Source organism: Rousettus aegyptiacus, unplaced genomic scaffold (assembly GCF_014176215.1).
Source record: "Rousettus aegyptiacus isolate mRouAeg1 unplaced genomic scaffold, mRouAeg1.p scaffold_m13_p_1, whole genome shotgun sequence".
In the NCBI taxonomy this organism is placed as follows: domain Eukaryota; kingdom Metazoa; phylum Chordata; class Mammalia; order Chiroptera; family Pteropodidae; genus Rousettus; species Rousettus aegyptiacus.
Genome location: NW_023416284.1, coordinates 13,175,288 through 13,199,310, shown reverse-complemented (window position 1 = coordinate 13,199,310; position 24,023 = coordinate 13,175,288). Strand labels below are relative to the sequence as shown.

The window sequence follows — 24,023 nt, the reverse complement described above, 5'->3', positions numbered from 1 at the left end:
TATAAGTTATAAGCAAAAGAGGCTAACATGACTGCAGTAGTCTGACTGCTACAAAATTACACTATAAACTACAAGTGCCAGATTTCCAAAAGAGTAAAAAATATGAGTGGTCTTGAAGAGAGAATAAATCTCTAGTTAGATGGAATATCAGGAGAAAGGGCACAAGTGCTGCCAACCCGCAAATTGGAAGAAACAAAACCAAAAAACTGTTTGAGTCCAAGTCATTAAAGACTGAAAGCTAGGCAGAGGGGTTTTAATTTAACCTGGAAGGCAAACAGGAGACTACCAAGGTGGACTATCAAAGGTAACCAGATAAAGTAAAGAAACTAAACTAAGAAACTACTTTAATAATCCAAGACTTAAATGAAAATAGAGAACAAATAGTTAACAGTTCAGAGGTGGGGAGTGGATCTGTTCAAGGAGGTGGTAAATTATGAGGAAGTTTTTTAGTTTGGGAAATTAACATAGGTTTGCACCACAGAGAAATGGAGAAGTTAGAAGAAATCTTAAGGTCAGGCTATTATGTTCTTAAAGCATTCATGTAAGAAAACAGTCTTTTCAAAAACAGTATACAAATTCTGTCCTAAGTCTATCAAGGATGAAATCATGTGCCAGCCTGCATCAGAAATGCTACATACAAGCACACATTTGCAGCGAAAAAAAAAAATAAGTCACTATACTACTCGGGCAACAACACACACTGTAAAATGAGTGAAGGCTGAGAACTTTCCTTTGAAAGGTTACCAGGTGAGATGCCAACTACAAAACTAATCATGATCATGTAGGCTTTGTTATATCTAATGAGACAGAGGTACCTACACTCAGATTTTCATAGTCTGTTTTATAAACCACAAATCATTTTTTAAAGAACAAGACAAAATTACCAAGATTCTGAATCAGTCAATTCTGATGTAAAAGTACAATTGATGTAAAAATCTGTTGTTAATGGTAAACGTCTACAGAAGCATTCAACCATATACTTGAAAAAAATAACTAGACCAACAATAGTAGGTGATGCTATAACACTTGCATCAAGATCTGTGTCAGTGCAGTACAGCTGGCATGACAGCAGATGTTTTTGCTTGGTTGCAGTAGTGTGTAACTATATAGTTCTATCCACTAAAAGAGACTAAAACAACAAAGAATTGCAAACACTGAAAAAGAACCAATATATGTTGGCAACAAATCTGCCTTTTCAAGCACGCTTTGAAACCAAGGACACCACCATCAAAGCACAAACTTCTGCCTTGACTATCAACTGTTTCAAGGGAAATTATGCACATACACCATATTTTGGGAAACTAAGCTTCTATAATGGTACTCCAGCTGCATTATGGAATGCATTGGTTAATATCTATTTTTAAAGATTTCATATAAAAGTACTTGTCACTGTTAAAAAGTGATTATAGTTGCTCCCTCTACCTGGAATTCTCTTGCCTAGATGGCTCATTCACATTCCCTACAGGTCTTCACTCAGATGTCATTTTTGAGCTAGAACTCCAATGACTATCTTATTTTTAAAATGCACCCCAAGTTCTATCAAACCCTGAAGCACTCCACTGTACCTCACCCCCAGCCCTCCCTCATCTTCCTCCTCCTCGTCATCTTTCTCCAAACATTTACCTCTAACACACACACTAGTATGTAAATTTTATAGTGTTAGATTTATTTCGGCCTGTTTTATTCACTGCTATATCCCCAACAGCTAGAACAGTGACATTCACACACCATGTACTCAAAGGGTTGTTGAATTCATAAATAAAATAGTATGTGTTAGAGATGCAGTAAAGCAAAAAACGAAATGGACTTGGACTCAGAATATACCCTTCAATGGGTCCTTTAGGCTCTTAAACCCTCTCCTATTACTACCAGGATAAAAAAAAAAAAAAATTCTACCCTTCTGAGAGAAAAGTCCAATTCCAAAGGCAAAGTCAAAACCACAGCCTGAACCAGCTAAGCAGTTAACACAAAGTGTTTAAAGCCACCCTGTATCACAGAGAATAAATTATCATCATGAGCTATCTTATTCTGTTCTGAGAATCCACAATTGTACCAACTTTTAAACTACCAAAAAATACAATCTCCTAGGAAAAAAGCAGGATGCCCCAAACTAGGTGTATCACATTATGTGCAACTATATCAAAGTAAAAGAGTTAATGTAACCAATCTTACACTCATTTTGTAATTACAATAAGCCTCTTATTTTGAAACAATTCAGATTCAAATCAATTAAAATCGTGTATAATGTATTTAAACATAATTCCCAAAGATTTTCTACAGAATCTGGGTCTTCACAAAAATCTTTGCCACTGATTAACTCTATCTTAAAAACTACATTATAGGTTTCTTTTATTAGATTTGGGGGGAGGGGGTTTGTAAAGAATCATCTGCATATGTAGAAGAGACTGAGCTAGAGAGGCAGATTTATATGTCATAAGAACAGAAATGATTCCAATTTCTCCAAGTGAAAGTAGCTGAGATAAGAAATTTGGTGTCAGAAAACTTTTTGGATCTTCAACTTATGTCACATCCAGGATACGAATTCATCTTGATCCTGGAGAAAGCTTAGTCAATTATCAAATAATGGTATTTCTTTTTTAAGAACTAAGACAGCCCAACACAAGCTCCTAAATCCAACCATGATATACAAAATTGTCTTTCCCCTACTCTCCCACGTCTCCCAGATAACTGGTAACACAGGTATAAGTAAAATAATTTTTCTGTTCCTGGCTCTAATTTAACTAGAACCATAGACAAGTTTTTAGGAGAATGTATCTTCATTTCCATGTCATACACACACCAGAAAAAAAAAAAATTAACCTAAAACATGAAATTGGGTGGGTTTTGTGGGAGAGAAGCGGGGGAAGGACTAGGTAATACGTGTGACAAGACGAAAAAGCGAAAGAAATATGCCAAATTATAAAATACAAAAAAATTATAGATTACTGCCACAACCTCCTAAAAACTTAACTTCTCATGTATGTGAACAACTGTTTTTAAAAAAACAAATTATCTGTAGAGCAAATAAAAGTTATGAATTATATAACTTTACTGCATTAAAATATTGGCTTTGAAATTACTGCAAGCTTTTCAGAATACTGGGAAAAAATTAAAATACTCAAACTAAAATCATCACTCCAAAAATAGAAGAAACTGGAGACAGTGACTCTATTTCAGAAGTTTCTGCTGCAGCCACTGGACAATCACTCCCACAGTCCCTAATATTGGACAGCTTCTCCCTTCCAATACCTTGCCCCAATTTTAAGTTGAGATGGAGCTATTCTCTCATAGGTACCCCAAGGGTGTATTTTATATATAACATGCTCAGTTCCAACCCAATAAATTGCAAATTAGCAATTTCTATACAACAGCTGTTGATTGGGGCGTAGGCAAGCATAATTCATGGCCTATGCTGAAGTCTACCATTCATTCACCTGCCTCAGAAACTTGAAAAAATGTTTCCCATTTTTCCATCCTTTACAAGCATTGTCTGGACATACCAACAGCCCTTGAACCTAATGGAGATTAATAAGCCCCAGATACCAGTGTCTCCCAGTCCATTTTCTCAAAACTTTAAAGGGCATTCCATGGAGGTCAAGGGGAGGAAGCTCCATCAAATAAGAAACACTGAATTAAACAAGGTTCTCTGACAATCTAACTTCTCCAAGGCTTTAATAAACATATACATTATGAATTTCCAAGATAGGGATATAATAAGTAGGATTTCCAATTAATTTGACACCCATCCCCATGGAAACGTCTTTCAGGTATTCTGAAACACATTAGGGAAACAACACAACAATCACTTTTAAAATTAAAAATTATTCATTACTCCTCATCTCTCCTGGTTTATAAACTCCCAGAATAATCTAACATTCCCTTTGGCCCTAGGATGAGAACAAATAAATATGACCTTAAATAATTCAAACACTTCCGCAGCTATTTGTATACCTTCTGAAACATGAGGGTTATTTTAGTGATTTAAGTCCTCGCACTCTAATATTCACTGAAACCACCCATTTTTTCCTAGTTATCAGATAAACGGTATTTTACATTTTAAAATCTAAATTTATTATAAAATTTAACCATTAAACTCCACGATAAAAATGTGGTTTTCTGGCAAAGGACTACATGATAAAGATGGTTTAATTCTGCTTCAGGAGATTCTAAAATTGAGCTCCTCTCCAATAGCATTCAGCTAGTGAAACAAATACTAGTAGCGCTAGTGAAGTTTTATTACAATGAAAATCCCTGAAACCACAGATAACAATAATTCTTTAAGAAATTTTATTCTTTTACTTCCTATTCCTCTTCATCTGCTTTTAAACAGACTTAAAAGCAAACCAAAAAATTACAAGTATTTTTAAATTGCCGACCAATAAAGTGAATGGACTGTAGCTGAAATCTTACTGTGCTTTCTTCTATAAAACGTGTCCTTTCTCATACTCCTTATCTACTTAACATTAGTATTCTTTTATTACACCTCCGTCTCTCACCCTTTAATTTGGTTGTCACTTGCTCGATCTGTTCTCAATCTCTTTTGTTTCTACAACGAGTTAACAGTGATTATCTTTTTAGCTGTAAAAGACAGCTGTGGTTTAATATCTAATAGTAGATGGCTGCATACTGCCACTTGGGACACTGGGAATGGACACTGGTTAAGTCTGAGACAATGATCCTCTAACTCCTTTGGAGTCCACAGTCAGCCAAAAGCTGCCTCATTCATTTACTCCTGTATGGCATACAAAGAGTTTTCTGCCTGTCTTAATTTCAAAAGGTTTAGGAAACGCTGCACGAGAGCATACACTGCAGCAGGGTAGTGCTGGTGAATTTCTCCAACAGTAGTTTAGGAAAGGAGAAAAGTTAGTAGAGAAAAATTCAATCTAGTCTTTACTTACAGCAATAATTTCTCAATATGGCAGCTCAGACTAGATTTTTATTAACGTTTTCCCTTAATATAGTCAGTATTATAATAACTACATATGGCGTATGGATAATAGTGATCACTTCGTAAGTTATATAACTGTCCAATCACTATGTTGCACACTTGAGACTAATGTGGTTTTTCCACTGCAATTAAAAATTTTAAAAAATTTTTTAATGAATCTCCCATTTGCCCGGAAAATACTTGCTGGTGGTGCTTGCAACTACAGCTTTTACCTCGAGATAAACTCATGGATTACAGTCCTAAACTTACCCCCAAAGTTTGCCATGAAATACTTGCTTTTATTATTATTTTTGTATCACTCTAGTATATTGATAGTCTTTGGAAACAAATGACATCATTCTATTTACAGCATTCTGTTTTTAGTATTTCCAATTACAAAATATAGTAATTCTCGATCGCTGAAAATGTCAAATTCTAGTAACTGTAGCATTCCTGTTACATTAGCGATAGCAGATGCACTTTTTTCCCTAACCAGGAAAAGAGTTAAACATTCCCCCCTTGAGATTTGAGTTTATTCTAGTAAAGAAAGCAGAAAATATTTTTTAAATATGACCAGCTAAATGCCAATTTTGTATTTGTATTCCACTTGTTTTCATAACCAACAAATAATCCTGATCATATGCTCTTCATAAAAATGTTTCCAATAAGAAGTCATCAGACTTCAAATGTGTAACTGAAGTACTAAACTAGAATTTAAGATTATCTAGTTATTTCTAAGTAGACAATGGCATTTTAATAACTAAATGATACATTTGTTCCTGATGAGCCCAGGTATGAGGTGATTCTACACAATAGACAAGAAACTATAATAATTTTTTGAAAACCAAATAGGTTTCACGTTCACTTTGATTATGATCCTTGCAATAACCTTTGGTACACTGCCTAAAAGAAGCCAGGTTATACTTAAGTAGAGGGAAAAAGGAATAAAGCACTCAACATTTTTCTGAAATTCCTTATACCACTCTGGCAGTCCTGAAGAGGGTGCTTCAAACTTTAACATGCATGAATATCTTATTAAAATGAAGGTTCTCATTTAGTAGAATTGGGATGGAGCCTGAGATTTCTAATGGGCTCCAAGGTGAGCTTCTGCTGCTGGTCCACAGACCACGCACTGCATACTTAGGACCTTACACTCTTGCTTCTAGTATGCTGGTATGATATGAATAAAAATTTAAAGCAGGCAACAATTTCCACTTCATTGAATAATTTAAATGTTTTCATGAGATTGATCTGGAGAAGAGATGGTTATTAAAATGTTGTTTGGAGGGAAATGCAGGTAGCTTCTCAAAAGTAGGCCTAAGAGAGATAATAATAAGACCAAACACCTACAGAGTACTATGTGCCAGTGCTTCACACAGATTAACTGATTTAATTCTCATTAACACTGAGGCAGGGACTATTGCTGGCCCTATTTTATAGAAGGTAAACCTGAGTCACAAAGATATAACTTAGATTGCAAATAGCTAATAAATGGCAGAGCTAAGATTTGAATCCCCACTTTTAATCACTAAACTAGCAGTATCTCTCTCAAGAACATACAGCAGAATTAAAATGCCAAATCATAATGGATTACTATTAGAGAGAGAAAACAATACAACTGTTAAATTGTAGTGTTAAAGCAGAACGGCAACAAGGTTCTCTTCAGGTGACTCCATCGATTCTTGGTGAATACCATGACTTAAAAACATACAGTTTTTTGCTGTATTATAAACTGTTCTGCACTTCAGCATAACAGCTAAATATTTGAGGGAAATGTTGGTGGCTAAATATTCAGTTTCACTTCATGAAATAAGCAGTTTAAGACCAATGTCCCAAGGGCAACTAGTAGAGAAGAGTTTTGACATCCAGGGCTTATAATAGCAGCAGTGGCAGACATGGCTGAAATGACAAGTAATGAAAATTCCTTTAGCAAAAATATTCTGGACTGAAGGGATGAGTAACTAAAAGTAGAAACTGGTAAGGGACAAAACATAACCAGGAATTTGATACTGCTGAGTAGAGAGGAAGAAGTGGAAAAAATAAGCTGCTCTTTGCAAACAGAGGAAAGAAACAAACATTAAAGTCTGAATAATTTTTAGGAGTATAAGAACTAACTACCAGAAAAGATTTTCTAAGCAATAGTAAACTCTCCAGATAGTACAGATGTATACAAACAAAACTAGATTAGTAATCATCACTCAATGAACCCAAACATGGATATGGCTGAGCAAGCACAAAAACCTCAGGAAACCAACACACAGGCATATAGAATACACAGAAAGTTACCCTCTGACAACATCAAATTCATTCGACAAACATCTCTTGAGACCTACTGTGTGTCTGGCACTGTTCTAGGTGCTAGGAATTCAGGAGTGACCATGTCAGGTCACTGCTCTAATTGAACTTACATTCTAGTGGGGGAAACTAACAGATTTGTAATAGAATATTGAATATTGAAGGCCTATAATAAAGCCCTTTAATATGAGGATATATATTTATAGGAAATAAAATATTAACCCCTCTGTCTCCTGCCGAGGCCCTGTAACCTGAAGTGCTCATTAAGTGTTTGGTCCTCATCCTCTCAGAAAAGATCCTAAAACAATAAAGAAATGCATTTAAAATGTATCTAAAAATAAAAGTACAATCTTTTATTTCCAAGAATACCTATAAATACTACTCTCAGACAGGCACAGTAAATTGTACTTCAAAGTTTTCCAAATGCAACAACTCTTGTATCAAAACACTTTATGTGTAACCAATTTTTAAATAAAGAGAAATGCTTTTCTGGTTACAAAATTGTAAGTAGGAAAAGTATCCAAATAAAACAAATCTTGACGTTACAAAAAAACATCAAGATTTGGTCTCAGTGGGCTTTAAGAATTCTCACTGATGTTTAAGGCCCCTGTCTATCCTAGGTTGTAACACGGGTCTTAGGGTCCCAAAAACTTAGATTTAACTGAGTACAGCTGTTGGTTATTAAGTCAAAACATTTGAAAAGGATGTGATACCTTTTAGGTCTGAAGAAATTATTGGAAAAGAGCTCCTTTTTAATACTCAATTACTAATCTCCTATATCCTTGCCACAGCCTAAACACTGTAAATGCAAACTATTCTGCTACCTTTTAAGAGGAAAGATACAAATTGATATACGTATATTTAAACTTCTTAAATATAGAAGACTCAAGGCAGCAAATAAGTGTTGCATTTTTATATTCTTAAAACGAGATAAATTATGGCAAATATATTTCAGAAGATCCAAGCTCCATACCTATCCAATCTACGACACCTAAACACTAAGAAAAGCTGACTTAAACCTACTACTTCTAAGTGTTTTTAACAAGCAATCTGTTCTCACTATACAAATGAGAAACAATAGGAAAGTACTTGTTCCAACAAGAACTACCCTTACAAGGCATTACACAATTGGGTTTCATTTGCTTTACAATGCTAACATTTTTCAGTGCTACAGTACTCTGTAATCAATGAAGGATGTACCTAACAAGTACTGTGATCCCAAAATATTACTCAAGTTTTTCTAGTTAAAAATCTAAAACTCGTTTTAATTACAAAACAGTGTCTAGCAAGCAAAGAGTAGGGGAAAAAATCACTACACCCTTGTCACAAAAAACCAACTGGACTCAACTTGAATATGTATTGAATCTATAAGTCATAGGGAAGAAGTTAAAAGTCTGGGAAAGTCATCTTGGACCAAGGTGCTGCTTCCACAAATAAATTCACTTCATTCGAGTACAGTCAAAGGAATTTTTAGTTATTGTCTACGCAAGTGGCTGTAGGTGTCTTATGCGTTATTTCCTGGCACAAACTAATCTTGCGATTTTAAACCTTCCTGGCTTTTAGGTGCATTTGAGACGCTGGGACTTGAAAGATCATGATCTAAATACGATGCACTGGAAGCAAGCAGGATATCCAACTAAGGCCGCAAAATACTGTCTTGATTTGGTGAGTCCCTGCCTTGCAGGAGTTAAAACTCTCATCCCTTATATTGCGATGACGTAATCTTCCACACTGCATTTCTCTTGGACTTAAAGGCGAGGAAAAAAAAAAAAAAAAAAAGAACAAAGAAAATTTGCCCCTACTAATAGGAATTAAACAAGCAGCAAAACGACAGTTTCGGAAGGTGGTTAGGTAACTCCCTGAAAAGGAAGCTTCGGCTCAATAAGCAGGGAGAGAGAGTTGGAGAAGCAAACGGAAATGGTGTTAGGAACTCAACCTAAGGCAAGAATAAAGCAGAATGGAGAAACAGTGATCGGTCCGGCCGCGCCCGGACTAAGCGTTGGGCGGCGAGGTTGCAGAAGTAAGCGCGTCGCAGGCAAAGACGCGGGTGGCCAGCAAGCCGCCCCCTCCCCGACTGCCACTTCCCCGCCGCGCTAGCAATTCCGCTCCCCTCCCCCCGCCCGCCGCAAAATGTCCGCGGCAGCGCCGGGAGAAGCAGGAAGTCAAAGCCGGAGCAAAAGGGCAGACCGAGCCCGGTGGCCCGGGCCGCCGACACTCCCGTTCAGCCTGGCGCCCACGAGCGGATTCGAGGTCCAGGCCCACCGCGCCCCGACCCGGCGCCCTCCCTCGAGGCCCGTGGAACCGGCCGGGGGAGGGGAGCCCGGGCTACCGAGATGGGTGTGACCCCTTCCTTCCGCCGTGGCCGGTGACAGCCCGGCCCCGCCCGCGCCCTCAAGCCGGTACCCTGCGCCCCGGCCGCGCTCCATTCTGCGGAGCAGGCGCCCCCCGCTTTCACTGCTGCGGCTCCCTCCCTCCGCTCCCTGAAAGAACGCGGACCCGCGCTCACCCTGACGGCGCCGCGCGAGCCGGGCATCCCCCTCCCACCCGCGCCCCGCGCTCTCAGGTTTCCCGGGATCCCAGAGGCGGGGTATCCCCGCAGACTGGGACAGGACAGGGTCGGCAGGCCCGGGACAGTGGGGCCGCCGCTCTCGCGGGGAGCCTCGGGCCCCGCACTCACCTCAGCTTCTCCGCCGGGGCGTTGGCAGCACTGCGCGGGGTCTCCTCAGCTGCCGGACAGGGGCACGCGCCTGACGTCAGCACGCAGGCAACGTTCGGTTGGGTACCCGCGGAAGTGGGAGGGACCAGAAGGTGAGCGGAGGGCAAGCGCTTTGAGGCGGGACCTGAATTCATCCACCGCCCTTCTTCGCGCCGCCTATTGCACGCCGGTCCCTTGTTCGCGGCTGTGAGCCGCTAGTCTTTCTCCCATGGTGTATTTGTAATAATACTGTAAATAATCGTTTGCAAACGATTCCTTTTGATCCTTGCAACCTTGTGAATTAAAATATTATCCCTATTTTGCAGAGAAGACAGATGCTTCTCAAAAGGGGACAGTGACACGTCCGATACCACACTGCCGGTGAATGGCCCAGGTTCCCACAGGACTGTATTCTGTGGGTCCGCATGCCGTTAAGAGCTGTTCTCATCTCTCCGTACACCCCCATGCCCCTCACCCCAGCCACATCGTCTTCTTTCGGTTTAAAGACTTCCAACTGCAAGGCTTTGCACTCACTGTTCCCCCTGCCTGCTTTTTACCAGCTCTTGGGTTGGCTCTCAGCCCTTCTTGATCATCCTAGCCTCACAACACCTGTTTATCTTGTCGTCTCTGCTACTGTGCAAGCTTCCGGAGAATAGGCACATTTGCTGTCGTATTCTCAGATGTTTCCTAGCGTTAGAGAAAAACAACTTATCTTAATAGTTCATTTATTGATGATACCACAGATATTCCAATATTTAATTTCATAGCCATATTTTTTGGATTTTTTAATTACGCAAGAATAACTACATTTTTGAGTGGTTAGGCATGATGCTAACAACTTTGCATGTAATAGTAGCTAATTTACTACTCAACGACCATTTTATAAGAACTAGTACCCCCATTTATTGATACATGAACGGAGGCTCAAAGGTGTCAAGACTTGCACAAAGAATCCAAGACATGCAGTGGCAGAGCTGGGACTTACACCCAGAAGGCTGGCTCTAGTTGACCAGTACACTATTATACTATCCAGCGGGTTTATTATAGAGAAATCAAAAGATAAGCTTCAGCTGCAGTCCTACCCCTAATACCAACTATTAACATTTTGGTGTACACCTCAAATATTTATATACATACACACACATCCATTGCACCAAAACAGATTGTAATCTGCTTTTCTCTTATAAAGCATATAAAGCTTTGTTTGTAAAGGCTGTATTCTAATGTATGGGCATTACAATATTTAACCAATCTACTGCTGGAATTTAGGTTGTTCTGGGCTATTATAAATTTTTGATTATTATAAACATGTTTAGTTTCTTAAACTTGGGGGAAAACTGATTGTCTTTTCTCCCTCTGCAAGACCAGTTGGCAGTGACCTTTACTTCATCCCATCTCACAACCCCATGAATGTCTGCAAACAATGTCTGCCTTTTCCATCGACAGCAGTATCTTGATGGGGTGTCACCCAACTACTTGACTTTTCCTGCCTTTGTTCTGGGGACAAGCACTCACTTAGCACTTTGTCTATTATGTTGTCAGGTTTTTGTCACAAGGGCCTTCTGAGTAGCTGAAAACTTGGAAATGAGGGTGGGAACAGGGGTTGGAGCAGGTAGGGAATTGGGAATCATGTAGAGGGTGGGTGGCAAGTACCGCACAAGGGCAGACATGGGAAGTAGCGATGACAGTGATCGTCAAGCGTCTTGCAGTTGTGAAACCTACTCAACCTGGCTCAGGGAGTATAGGGAATTTACTGGCGCATTGAACCCAGACAGCATTCAAGGGCTCAAACAGTGCCACTTGGACTTAGTTTCATTGTGTCCATTTCTCAGCTCTGTTGATTCCCCCGTCTTGGTCTCATTCTCAGAAGCCCCATCAGCACCACTGAAACTATCTTCTGGTTCCCACCTGCTCCAGGTTCTGTGGTGCCTATATCTGCTTTGGGTCCCTGCAATATTGTACATCCAGGGACTCCCAACCTTCTCTGAATCATAAATCCTATACCCACAGAATTAATATCAAATTCCTGGAGGTTTCCTTTGAGAATCTGTTTTAATTCATTTTATACAGCACAAACTTCATCTTCCCAGATCACAGTTCTTATTAAGTCACTCCCCAGCTCAGGAACTCCCAGTGTTTTCTCCTTTGTCTTCAAATTAAAATTCAAAGTCCTTTAGCCAGGCATTCTGTGTCTTCAATGATCTGGCACCAACCTGCCTTTTTAAAGTTATTTCCTTTTCCCTTCTGTATCAGTCAGGGTTCTCCAAATGAACAGAACCAATTGGAAAGATCTGTATCTCCATCTATCTATATCTACCTATTTACCATCATATATACATATAATGAAATTGACTCACACAACTATGAAGGCTGATAAGTCCCAAGATCTACAGGGTGAGTTGGCAAGTTAAGAGACCCAGGAGAGCTGATGGTGTAGTTCCAGTCTAAGTCCTAGGTCCTGAGAACCAAAAGAGCCAATGTCTCCATTGCAGTCCAGTGACCAACAGCCTCAAGACCCAGGAAAAACCTATGTTCCAGTTTGAGTCCAAAGCTAAGAAAAAAAATCTTCCCTAATTCGAAGGTCAGTTACCTTTTTTGTTCTATTCGAGCCTTCAACTGATTGGATGAAGCTCATCACATTAGGGGGAGCAGTCTGCAGTACTCCATCTACCTATCCAAATGTTAATCTCAACCCAGAACACTCACAGACACACCTAGAATGTCTGACCAAATATTTGGGCACCCCATGGCCCAGTCAAGATGACATATAAAATTAACCATCATACCTTCCATCACACACCTTGCGCTGCAGCTAAACTGATTTAGTATTATGCATGCAGGTACCATATCTTGCCTTTATGCCCCTGCTCATGCTGTTCTTTGCCTATAACACTTTTCCCGCTCATCCATCCTATCAAGTCCCACTTTCCTTGCCACCATGAACTATCCCCTTTTGCCGACACTGATCTGTGTCCATTCCCACCTCGTGCCTCTGCAGATTCAGTGGTTCCCTTCTGTCTGCGAAACTCCTTCTCTCATTTAAGTACTAGCCTAGACCTCAGCTCTGAAGCCTTCTCTGACAATTCCAGGCACTAATCATGCCTATTACACTCTATACTTCAAGCATACCATATTGGAATCATTTATATGTCCTAATACAAACATTAGGCCATGAGCAGGCAGGGATCTTATTCATTTTTGTATCCTTTGACCCGGCACACTGCCAGCCTTCAAAAATGTTTGATAAATAATGCATGAAGGAACATACCGCCACTTCTTCCACAAAGCCTGCTTTGCTTCCCACTGACAAAATTGATCTCTGCCTCTTCAAAACTCCCATAGCACTTCTTTGGGAACTTCTTCAGGCCTTCACTCTGTTCTGTTGTGTGTCCCCAAGCTATCTCTGCCCTACTGCAAGCTCCCAGGGCCAGGTGCAGTTTTAGATGCATCTCCATGCCCCTCACCATACTCTTCAGGTACCATAAACACAGTGAGCACTTAAAGTGGGCAGAATGAGAGAAGCCTCAGAAGTACATCTGTTGCCAGATGCCAAAGACCGCAAACCCACCACCATCTGTTTCCCCAGGGCCTGTGAAGATTCAGAAATGAGGATCCAGTTTAAAGAGACTCACCTTCAGTCTTCAGATTGAGGATTTACACAAGGGAATCCTAATCTAAAACTTGTGTGAGTCATAGTTTATAAAACTATTAAGGAAAAGCCAGAAGTGATTATTATTTTAAAAAAAAAAAAAAAAACCCAGCTACCAGCTGTGTCTAAAGGAGATTGCAATCTGGGAGGAATGGGGAGTGCAGGGGGACTGTGTTGGCAATGTTTTATTTCATGACGTGGGTGATGATTACATGGATGTTTGCTTTGTAATTATTCACTGTACTGTACATTTGTGTTATGTGCTTTTTCTCATGGGTAATATTTCATAGAAATAAAGGTTAAAATAATTCAATAAAAAAAAAAAATAATAAAGTCTCACTGCTGTTAAGGTTGATTTTGTATAAATTCCCCCCCACTTAAGAATCAAGCCTACCCTCTTCCATTCTGATTTACTGACTGGTCTTTCCCTACTCTGGCTGATGGCCCGCGCTTCATCAGCAGCTTCACTCTGCTGCTAGGATGCCAGATGTGCTCCTGGTTTGGCTTGCCATGCCATAAGGAGCTAGAGTTGTGGTCTCCTGGCTCTGATCCCAATCCCACCCCCACCCCTTCTGCAGCCCCTCCTTGTGGCTCAGTCTCCCTCCTCCCCTTTGTGTCACATTAGTACCCTGGCCCAGGAACCTTGACCATTCCAGGAATCGGAGAAAGGAAATAAACTGACAAAACCTGTTTCCTACTCGCCTTTTCTCCAACTGGCCCAGACTTGCCTCCTTCATCTGTTACACATCTCTCTGGTGGAGATAATCTGGGTCATTGAAGAGGGTGGATGAGATGGGATAGGGGAGAGAAAAGTCTAGAAATAACTGAGTAACTCCACTCCCAAATGGCAGGGTTCAGTAAGAATTCAGAGGCACATGGCACAATAATAAAGTTCTAACTTGAAAACTATCTGAAAATCGCTCAGGTGGACCACACTGGTCATGGGCAGCTGTGACCAACATTCAAGTTAGTGAGCGTACCTAGGATGCAAAGGTGATCAATATCCCTCTGCTCTACCCCTTCGATGGCTTCTCCTAGCTCCTGCCCATCCCTCCAACCTCCTCTGGACCATACATTCACTCTGTGGGCTCCAGCCACGATGCCCTCTCTCTCTCAAGACATACTTGAGCTTACTGCTCCCTCCTCAGAACTTGTACTTGCTGTTCTGTCTCCCACTCTGTACATGCCTGCTCCTTTTCACCCTGTAGGTCTTAACTATCACCTCTTCAAGAAGGCCCCTTCCTCACTCAGGTTAAGTGGCACCCCAACGCACTCTCACACCACACTGCTTTATTTCCTTCATAGTGCTTCATAGAACCCAAACGATCTCACTTTTGTCTTATGTCTCCTCCCATTAAAAAATAAATTTAAGAGCCTCCTTCACCACTGTATCAAGTGCTAGAATATAGTGCAATCTCAATACATATCTGTTGAAGAAATACAACAAATGATGACAAAATCCCTACTCAAGGTGTAATAGTGGGACAAACAATAATCGAAATAATTGCTAGGACAAGAGTATATACAAGGATGTCGGTGAATAAGAAAAGCCGAGTATTCACAATAGCTGTGCCTGTGCTCACTTCAGCAGCACATGTACACAATAGCTATGCCTAACATTCATTAAGTACTTCCTATGTTCCAGGTATTGTTCTAAGTATTTACTATGGATTATCTCATTTGAAATTCACAAGAACTCTGGAATAAAGAAACTATGATATTCAACCAAAATGAGGCATGAAGAGGTTATTAGTAACACTTGCCCAAAGTCATACAGCTGGTGGGTAGAGGAGCTGGGATTCAAACCCGGAGCTGATCCAGGAAGGTTTCCCAAAGGAGCGAGGTTTCATCTGAGTCTAAAGGACTTGCACAGACTGGCCAGGGCGAGACATGCTGGGAGAACAGAAAACTTCCTGGTAGAAAAAATAAGCATGTCTAGGTACACAGGCATGAAAAAGCAGGATGCTCAGGGAATAGGTGAATCTCACAGACATAATATTGAAGACAGGAAGCCAGACACAAAAGGGTATATACTGTATCATTCTATTTGGTGCAGAAACAGGCAACACTATGGCAAGAGAAATCATAATAGCAGTTACTTTCAGGGGTTAATGACCAAGAGAGGGCACGAGAGAGACTTCTGGGGTGCTAGCAACCTGTATCTTCATCTGTAAGACTGTTATAGGAGTATGCCCACTTTGCTCAATTAAGATTTGTGCACTTTACAAGATGTGTGTTATATTTAAATTAAAAAAAAATTAAATGTGACTATAGTAGTAGAATTGGCCTAAAAACAAAACACTTGTGATTTTTTAAGAAGTGTGGATTTTTTTCAATGATGAGGCTTAATGCCTGTGAATAAGATAAGCAACAAAGAGAGGGATGGGGACGAATAGGACAATAAGACAAGATTTTATATATAGAAATTAGGAATGAGATGGAGCTGTTCAAGGGATCAGAACAAGATCAAAGGAACAGTTGAGACTCAATTAGTCTTCCCCTAAACAAGTAGATTCAGATACAATAGCATTTATTGAATGTTCCTGTGTTTCTGGTGCTGAGCTAGGGTAACCCTAGCTGGGAATAAGACAGGTATGGAAATTGAAGCTAAGAAAGGTGACACGCTCTGTCTGAGATCAAACATCTCCTAAGTGCTGAAGTTATCTTTGCTAGAAACATCTCATTTGTACCCCTAAGAGTTCCAAAACACTAAGTATTCGCCTCAATTGTGGGAGAAGTCTGGGCTCAGAGGAAGTGAAGGGAAGGCCCTAGCTGCTTTGGTGGTGGTGGTGGTTTCCTGCCTAGAAGACACACCCAGCTTCAAAATCACCACTCTGGGCAGTCAGGTTGTTGCTAGGCACCCAGGGGGCCCTAGAGCTTTCAAGCAGAGCTAGCACAGAGCTGTTAACCTTACTTCTTTACAAGGTCAGATGCGAAACTGAGAGAAGCCAGCCACCCACATGAAGCCTTCTCTTTATTCTTTGGTTTTATTTACTCTGCCATCCCCAGCCCTTACACAGTAATGAATAATCTCACTCCCTGCCCCTTCCCCAATGTAATACTTAATGGTCTCCCATGAACCCTAATTATGTTCACTAGAAGGAAAACACCTTAAAGGAGGGAGCACCCACGTCTCCTGCAAAAATCAAACTGTTCCTTAAGGACCAGTCATGTGCAGGCCCTATGTTGGAGGCCAGGAACATAGAGATTGTCTTCAGAGTTCACAATCTGCCTGGAAACACAAACTAGACGCCCTACAGTGTGATACTTAGAGCAAAGCACATTGGGTACACAATTTATATTTGCTGAATGAACGGGGACTGAAAGAGAACTAAAGCTGAGGTTTTATGGGCGCTCACAGGAGGGCTTCAGATGCTATCAAGGCAGGCATCAAAGAAGGCTTCAGGAAGGTGACCATGCCTATCTGCGTCATAAAGAATGAATAGGAGTAGGCTGGCAGGTTGGGGGAGGGGCATTCCAGGCCAAGGAAAAATGTCCAATAAATGCATGGCAGTGGGTGGAAAATGTTTAGCAAAATAGTCAAGTCATTGTCAAGTGCACTGTACTGAGCTGCCTGTGGAAGCTGACCACACATGATGCTCTTGGGAAGGCCAGTTACACTTTAATTCCCTAGCCACCACCACCATTGTAGTGAACCCCTCACAGCCCCCGCCCCTCCTGGAGTTGGCCTCCTCTCCAGCAGCCAGGGCCTGGCACCAACTCACTGCTCAGGGAGTAGCTGCCCAACAAATGACATACTTTTCCATGGCACCAGCCAATTGCTAGCAATCTCGTATTACCTTGTGGTCCCAACACTGATTTTCACGAGCAGCCATCTGGCAGGAGCATTTTTCAGTAACTAGATGAAATTATTCTTTTGTAAAACTTGGAGTCAAAATAATCACAAAGGGAAAATTAGACACACGATGTTTTAGAAATACTTCCTTCTGGTCTCTCCATTTTCCTCATTCCCTATCACTCACAGAACTAAAAGGTGTCAGGGTTCTTGAAAATCATGATCTATATTGACTCAAGAAATGACAATGAGACGCTATCGGTAACTGTGTAGTGCCAACCTAGTAGAGAAAGCACAGGAATCATCTCAGGGAGTGGCAATATAGGGAATTACTGTACTCCCAAGTCCCCAGAGCCCTTGAAACAATGAAGTTGGTTTACTTTTTGATATCCAGGTAGTGTGACCTTGTGACAAGGGCATGGGGCTAGAGTCAGATGAAATGGAGATGAACTCCAGCTTCTCTTACTGGATTTGTTTGGGGCACGGAATCTCATCTGTAAATTCACTTCCCTGGGAAGGAGCTGGTACCACAGGGTTGCTGGGAGACTTCTGGACAATCACAAATTGAACCAGTTCTGGTTTTGGAAGGTAAGGGTTGAGTCCTGGCTCTGTCAATCACCTCTCTAAACCTCACTTATGCTTTGGAGATTTGATTCCATACCCAAATACTCTACCTTGCACTTTTTACTGTAAAGTATTAGGCTAAGTATTAGACATATAAAGTACTATGAAATTGACACAAAAATGTTTTTAAAATAAATCTCTTTATATTGCTAGCAAAAGACTTCTAAGGCTTATCGGGCAAGAAAAAAAATATATAATAAACATGCATAACATATTTCGTGTAAATAAGAAAGGGATGTGTGCACACAGATGTGCTTATGTATCTGCTTACATATGTACCATTCATATTTTCTGGAAGGCACATACACTGTCAATGGGAAGAGAGCTTTTACATTTTCCTCTTATAACCTTCTATACCATTGAATTTTTCTATCCACATACAAACGTATCTTTCATCTTAAAAAATATCAATAGGAAATACCATATGATTTCACTTATATGCGGAATCTAAAGAACAAAAAGAACAAACTAATCAAAAACAAATTCACAAATATATACCATCTGGTGACAACCAGAGGGGACAGAGGTTGGGGAGCTGGGAAAAAGGGATGAAGGGTTAAAGAAGTACAAATTAGTAGTTGATAGATGGTCACAGGGATGGGGATCACAGCATAGGGAATGCTGTTAGTATTAATGTAATGGCTAAGTGGAGAGCCAGAGGAGAGAAAGAGCAATTAGGGGGATTGTTGTATAAACTACATAAATATCTAACTAATGTTAGATATTTTTAGTATACTTGAAACAAATAATAAAACTTTTTAAAAAATCAATAGGTGTTACCTAGGAAGTTTATGTACCATTTTTGTTTTTTTCATACTTTTTCTCTATCAAATGAATCCAAGAAATGTTATTTTAAATTGTAAGATAAAGATTTTTTAAAAAGCAAAAGAAACATTTTACATGTAGGAGATTCTTGAGACACTTGCAAAATTAGAATTTCCAAAAACAATGGAAAAAGGCCAAACTAGGGTCAAGTTTTTGCTCCAGGATGAGTGGCCATGTTCATTGCCTAAGGGTCATTTATGGCATGTCTGTGATGAACTCTACTAAATCAGTGGTTCTCAACCACCACAAATTTGCCCTGAGAGGACATTTGCCAATGTCTGGAGAAATTTCTGGTTGTCATACCTAGAAGTGTGTACTGGCATCTAGTCAATAGAGGCTAAGGAGGCTGCTAAAGATCCTATAATGCACAGGAGAAACGGCTACAAAAAATTATGTGGCCCCACAGTATCGCGGTTGAAAAATATCTGTGCTACATTCACTTAATTAAAAAAATCTCAGCTATCTTGCCATAAAATCCGTAAGGTGAAGACTTTTCGGTCTTTTACTTGCATGTAAAATTCTAGACCACTGAAACAGGTAAAAAACTGGTACAGGCCAGGAAATCCCTTAACACGAGGAGTTCCTGATCCCTGAAGACCATAGGAAATACCTTCAGAATGTTCCTAAACATTGGAGATGCTAGGACCTATCAGTTACTTACTTCTATGCCATTGTTACAATTACTCCTAGAACTAAGAATAGAAAAGCTTAACCTAGACGATAAGAGGCATAGTTCTTTTGTCTGTATATTCACTATTCCCCAAACATTATATAGGCTTTTGCATTCCCACGCTTTTGCCCAAGATGTGCCTTCTGTGCAGTGAACTCCTTCCTACTCCTCAAGTTCAATTAAAATGTCACTTCCCTAACTCGCCTATTTCCTCCTTGCTTGTAACATGTTTTTAAAATAAGAAATGTGTTTTCTTAGTGCTGTCTCAAAACCGGATACCAAACAGACTAGTTTTACTTTAACATTTTTAATAATATATTTTGGTGGCTCCTTCCTCTGTCCTCACAAACTATACATTCCCTGAAAACTAGGTTTTGTATTTGTATTCTGGCATCTACAAGAGTCCTTAAAGCACAGGAAGTACTAAACAAACGCCAGCAGTATGGAGCTAATCAGCTCCTAACCCAAAAGATTAGTTGCAAATTGGTACCAAGTTTGTTACCAGAGCAGATCTGCAAATCCAAGAGCCCAGCCAGAGGCAGAAAGGTTCTTCAGACTGGGTCATGCTGGGGAAGCAGCTGCTGTTTACTCTCCCAGAACCATAGATACTGCTCGTCTCAACTGTCAACCAAAGTACAGGTCTCTGTACCCACAAAGCCAGGATGACCTGTTTCAGGAAGAGCAGAACAGAACCGTCAGACGGCATTACAGCGAGTTCTCTTGCAGGAAGACAAGCTGTAGAACAAAGGTGATGGAAATGCAGAAAGAGCAAATTGAACAGCTCTGTGTAAGAGTTACTTACCTCTTACGACCCTGTTTTGTCCAACTTGACTTTGAAAACAAAGGACAGGCCTGTTCCTAGTTCCAAGCTCAGTGAATGCCACGGTCATAGCTCACATCTACTCCTGATAATTATCTCACCTTTTCCAAATGCTGACTTCTAAGAGCTAAACTGGTTAATTACCACAGCACATTTTTATTAAGGACCAAACTTTAACATTTCAAGGACATCCCAGTGAGTTACTTCTTTGGATATATAAAAACAATAAATTAAAGCATGTCACAAAGTGCGAAAAAAGAGGCATTCGGCAGAGCAAAAAACAAGCAGCAGGTTGATTGTCCTAACGAGAGCACAAAGAAACTCCTTCTGGAGTTCACAGTCCCAGGAAATAGAGCTGCCTCAGGCAAGAAGAGGTCCAGACATGGGCTTTGATTGATTCTTATTACAAAAAAAAAAAAATGGAGGTTCAGATTTCTGATTGCAATTGGATCTTGCAACAAAAAAGAACCTTTGGTTAGGTCTCACAAGTAGAAGCAAATGGTGAGACTTAGCCAGTGATTCTGACCCCAGGCTGACATCTCTGCGCCCAGGCTCTGAGCTCCTCGGGCAAGACGGCCTGAAATTGCTCCTGCACCAACATTTCCACAATCTGCTCCTTTGTGTGATTATCAGGTCTCAGCCACTGTCCAGCAAGCTCCTGGAGATGTCTGAGGACATCCCTGGGCCCAGCCGCATCCTCATAGCGGAACTTTCTGAACCTTTGCCTGGAAGCTGCAGGGTTGGAAGGATTCCTTCGTGGCATGGCCTCAACATCTTCCATACAGTCTTCATCAAAGCTCTCTGGTGGATGCCTAGAAGGCTCCCGTGGAAACTGGATCTGGGGAACAATTATTAGCATGTCTTCTGGCTCCTCAGCCACCATCTCATTTGGTGGTGGCATTATTTGACCATTCTGGACTTCTCTATTTCTTTGTGTCTCCAAGTATCCTTCAGTCTCCATTCTGGAACTCTGGAAAAGGATGACAGACTCCTAGGCACAAAGAGAAAAGTCAAGGACAGCAAAAACAGACCAAGGCTGTTAAAACCACCCTGATCTCATGGATCTGGGCCAGGACCAGGGTCCATCAGCTTTCTACTGTTAACAGGTTTTTAAATTTTTTTAAACAGGTTTTTTTTAATAAAGCTACTAGAAATTGTTTTTCTTTCCTCTTGTTGAATCAATTGACACAAATGAGAAAATGTCAATGGTTTATCAAAATGAAAAACCTAGACTCTAAGAATATTCAAGGAGAAAGAATGAACCCTGGCCTTGTTAGCTAGAGAATCTTTCATCCACGCCTCCCACCCCCCAATTACAGGGTATTATACTAAAAACAAAATACTATATATGCATGTGACTTGTAGTGGGGGGGGGGATTGTTAAAATTACGGGTATTTGCTTCCTCCACCCACTTTTATGGAGCATTTGCAAAGTCCAAAAGCAAGAGATGCTCAGAGGAAAAAAAGATGTGTTTATTTACATCTACTCCTCTGTCTTTTCTAACTCCTCCTATTTCATGAAGATGAAAAAATAGCAACTGTTAACTACTTTAGAAGCCTAAGGCTCAGGAAAAAAAAAAAAAAAGAAAATGAAAAAGCCTCTATGTTAAAATCAAGATCTCAAGATCCTCCAATCAATGTATGGGAAACTGAACTTGTCAGAATCTCCTGATGTTTGATAGCTCCAGGAATAGCAAACCAAGGGTAGTGGGGGTCAAATACCTGTAAAATGCCAGGAAAAAAAGGTTTTGCTTAATTTGAGTTAGGGTCCCAGTTCAAAAGAGGGGTTATTTACAGGAAAACTACATCCTATGTTAATCTATTTTTTAAAAAAGGGGGTGGGGGAGACTCGAATGACAGTGATGTCTAAACTTTCACATTAGGGTATGTTAAATTAAGAGTATAACCCCTACAATATAGTGAGTTTTCAGAGAGCATCTTTTTTCATGAAGAACAAATTCCTGCCTACACAGAAGTGTTCACATTTAAAATCACTCCCACCCTAGAGACTCTCAAACCTGTTTCCTGGGTAACAACTGAGCCCACAACCACCAACAATGACCAGCTGACCTGCATCAACTAGCTCTCAGCTCCTAATCACCTCTTCTCTAAAGCCTCCCTGAAGTATTTTCTAGTATTGATTTTAAACCCTGTACTTGAATATTCTTAGAGTACAGCAATTCTATTATCTAGGGGTTTGCTCATTCTCAAAAGTTGTTACTAACTAGAGAGATGAGAGCAAAAACAAAATAGTACCGTAACTCAAGGGTGATTTGGATAAAAAGAAAATATTTAGTCAGGGAGAGGTTAGATGAAACATTGTGAGAAAGAAAAATCTGGGAAAAACCGAAGTGACTGTCAACAGGAAAATGATTAAATAGACATTCAATGAGATATTGTGCAGCCTTGTAAAGAATGAAGTAGGCCTATGAGTGTTGATGTGAAGGTATCCATAACTCATCACCCTATGACAAAGGAATAGATCAACATGAATAGTATTATCTCACCTGTGGAAATTGAAAGTACCCACAGATAAGCTCCTATTACCTGATTTACTCACAAATACCTGATGGTTAGCAAATAAATTGTATTTACTTCTGAGGGGCAGGAACCAAAAGAGGGAAACATTTTTCATTTAATATTTTCTGTATTGTTTTCTTCTTAACCACACGGTGTATTAATCTCATACAACTCAAACAGGAGAAAATTTTTCAGGCTTTCCCTTCCTGCCCAAAACCTTTCTGAGTGAAAAACCCCTAACCCACTTGGGAAAACACCCTTTCTATAATTCTAGAGTCCAGCATCGAGGACTTTACAACTCCAGCTTCTAGGAAACGTCTGACTTGTCAGCAAGCCAGTTTTCAAGGTTGGCTGTGAAAGATGGACCCAGCCATAAATCCTAACAGTTTTAGACCACCTGCCAGAAACAACGCTTAACCTCACAAGTAACTAACTCCAGTTTTCCGAGCCCTTACTTCCTGACACTATGCTGAGCATTTTACATTCTCTTCTACATGCTCCTCTTAGCCACTCACGTTAAAATCCAGATACGACTCTCTACTGCCCCAGTTGTCTCTATTAACAACAGCAACAGCTGCTACTATTGAATTTTACAGGCCAGATACTCCGCAGCTCTTCCTCATCCAATCCTCCTGATAACCCAGTAGGACGGTTACTGTTATTTCCATTCAGATAAGCAAACTGAAGATCGGAGAGAGGGACTTGCCCGAAGTCACAGGCTAAGAGGTGGTGGGAACACTACTGGAGTCTAGATGGGGAACTGAGCCCGACTCCTCCCACCAATATGGGCGCGGCTCAGAGGGCCTAGGTCGGGCTGGAAAATGCGCTTCTGGGGTTCCAGAACCGGGACGTCCTCCTTCTGAGTTGAAGCGAGGCCCAAGGCTACGCCAGGCCAAGCATCCCGCAGATCCTAAGGGCAGACCCTCCTCGGGCCGGCCGACGCTGTGGTCTCCGCTCCCAACAGACCACGCGCGGAGAAAGGAAGCGGAAGGCAGGAGAAGGGGCCGTTCACCTGCGCAGGTGTCACCTCGAAGGGCGGGGAAAAGTGGACCACAAGCCCCACAACTGTCTCCGGGAAAAAGAAACCACCTCCTTCGCACAGAGCTTTGTAGCCCACCGCCGGAACCGGAAGTTATAGCCTCCCCGGAAGTTGGAAGTAGTAGGAGACTAGGTTCGATGGTAGGAGAGCGGGTCGCTCTAGG

The 24,023-nt window shown here is 40.8% G+C and overlaps 3 protein-coding genes across 5 annotated transcripts in view; 1 reads left to right on the top strand and 2 right to left on the bottom strand.

Annotated features, from left to right (window-relative positions):
• The window catches only part of CDC42 (cell division cycle 42), a 38,801-nt gene extending 28,803 nt beyond the window's left edge, over positions 1-9,998 (bottom strand). For 2 of the 3 annotated variants that reach the window (XM_016149280.2, XM_016149281.2), the window contains exon 1: positions 9,900-9,998. The gene's annotated coding sequence lies outside the window, so the exon portion shown is untranslated. Of the gene's footprint in view, positions 1-9,728; positions 9,753-9,899 lie in introns of those variants that run through there. The other variant, XM_036229850.1, reaches the window with a different exon arrangement.
• LOC118609402 (translation initiation factor IF-2-like) lies at positions 8,936-10,523 on the top strand. Its single transcript, XM_036229011.1, has 3 exons — positions 8,936-8,940; positions 9,320-10,030; positions 10,244-10,523. Exons 1-3 carry the CDS (start codon positions 8,936-8,938, stop codon positions 10,350-10,352), a joined length of 825 nt encoding a protein of 274 aa, XP_036084904.1. The 3' UTR covers positions 10,353-10,523.
• A 1,823-nt stretch (positions 10,524-12,346) lies between these two features.
• On the bottom strand, positions 12,347-23,967 carry LOC107513032 (SCAN domain-containing protein 1). Its single transcript, XM_016149182.2, has 4 exons — positions 23,834-23,967; positions 20,855-21,292; positions 19,985-20,148; positions 12,347-12,434 (listed from the first exon to the last, which is right to left on the bottom strand). The coding sequence occupies exons 2-4, from the start codon at positions 21,260-21,262 to the stop codon at positions 12,362-12,364; spliced, it is 645 nt and encodes a 214-aa protein (XP_016004668.2). The 5' UTR covers positions 21,263-21,292; positions 23,834-23,967; the 3' UTR covers positions 12,347-12,361.
• Positions 23,968-24,023: the final 56 nt, after the last annotated feature.

What these genes read in the sequence shown, in the direction of transcription:
- LOC118609402 (XM_036229011.1), top strand. An exon ending in GAAGTGGGAGGGACCAGAAG is followed by an intron (nt 10,031 to 10,243) that starts GTGAGCGGAGGG and finishes CCTATTTTGCAG; the next exon opens with AGAAGACAGATGCTTCTCAA.
- LOC107513032 (XM_016149182.2), bottom strand. Translation starts at nt 21,262, where the DNA reads ATGGAGACTGAAGGATACTTGGAGACACAAAGAAATAGAGAAGTCCAG. An exon ending in TCTTGCCCGAGGAGCTCAGA is followed by an intron (nt 20,149 to 20,854) that starts GCCTGGGCGCAG and finishes TTCCTGAAACAG; the next exon opens with GTCATCCTGGCTTTGTGGGT. An exon ending in TGGATTTGCAGATCTGCTCT is followed by an intron (nt 12,435 to 19,984) that starts GGTAACAAACTT and finishes AGGTTTTTCCTG; the next exon opens with GGTCTTGAGGCTGTTGGTCA.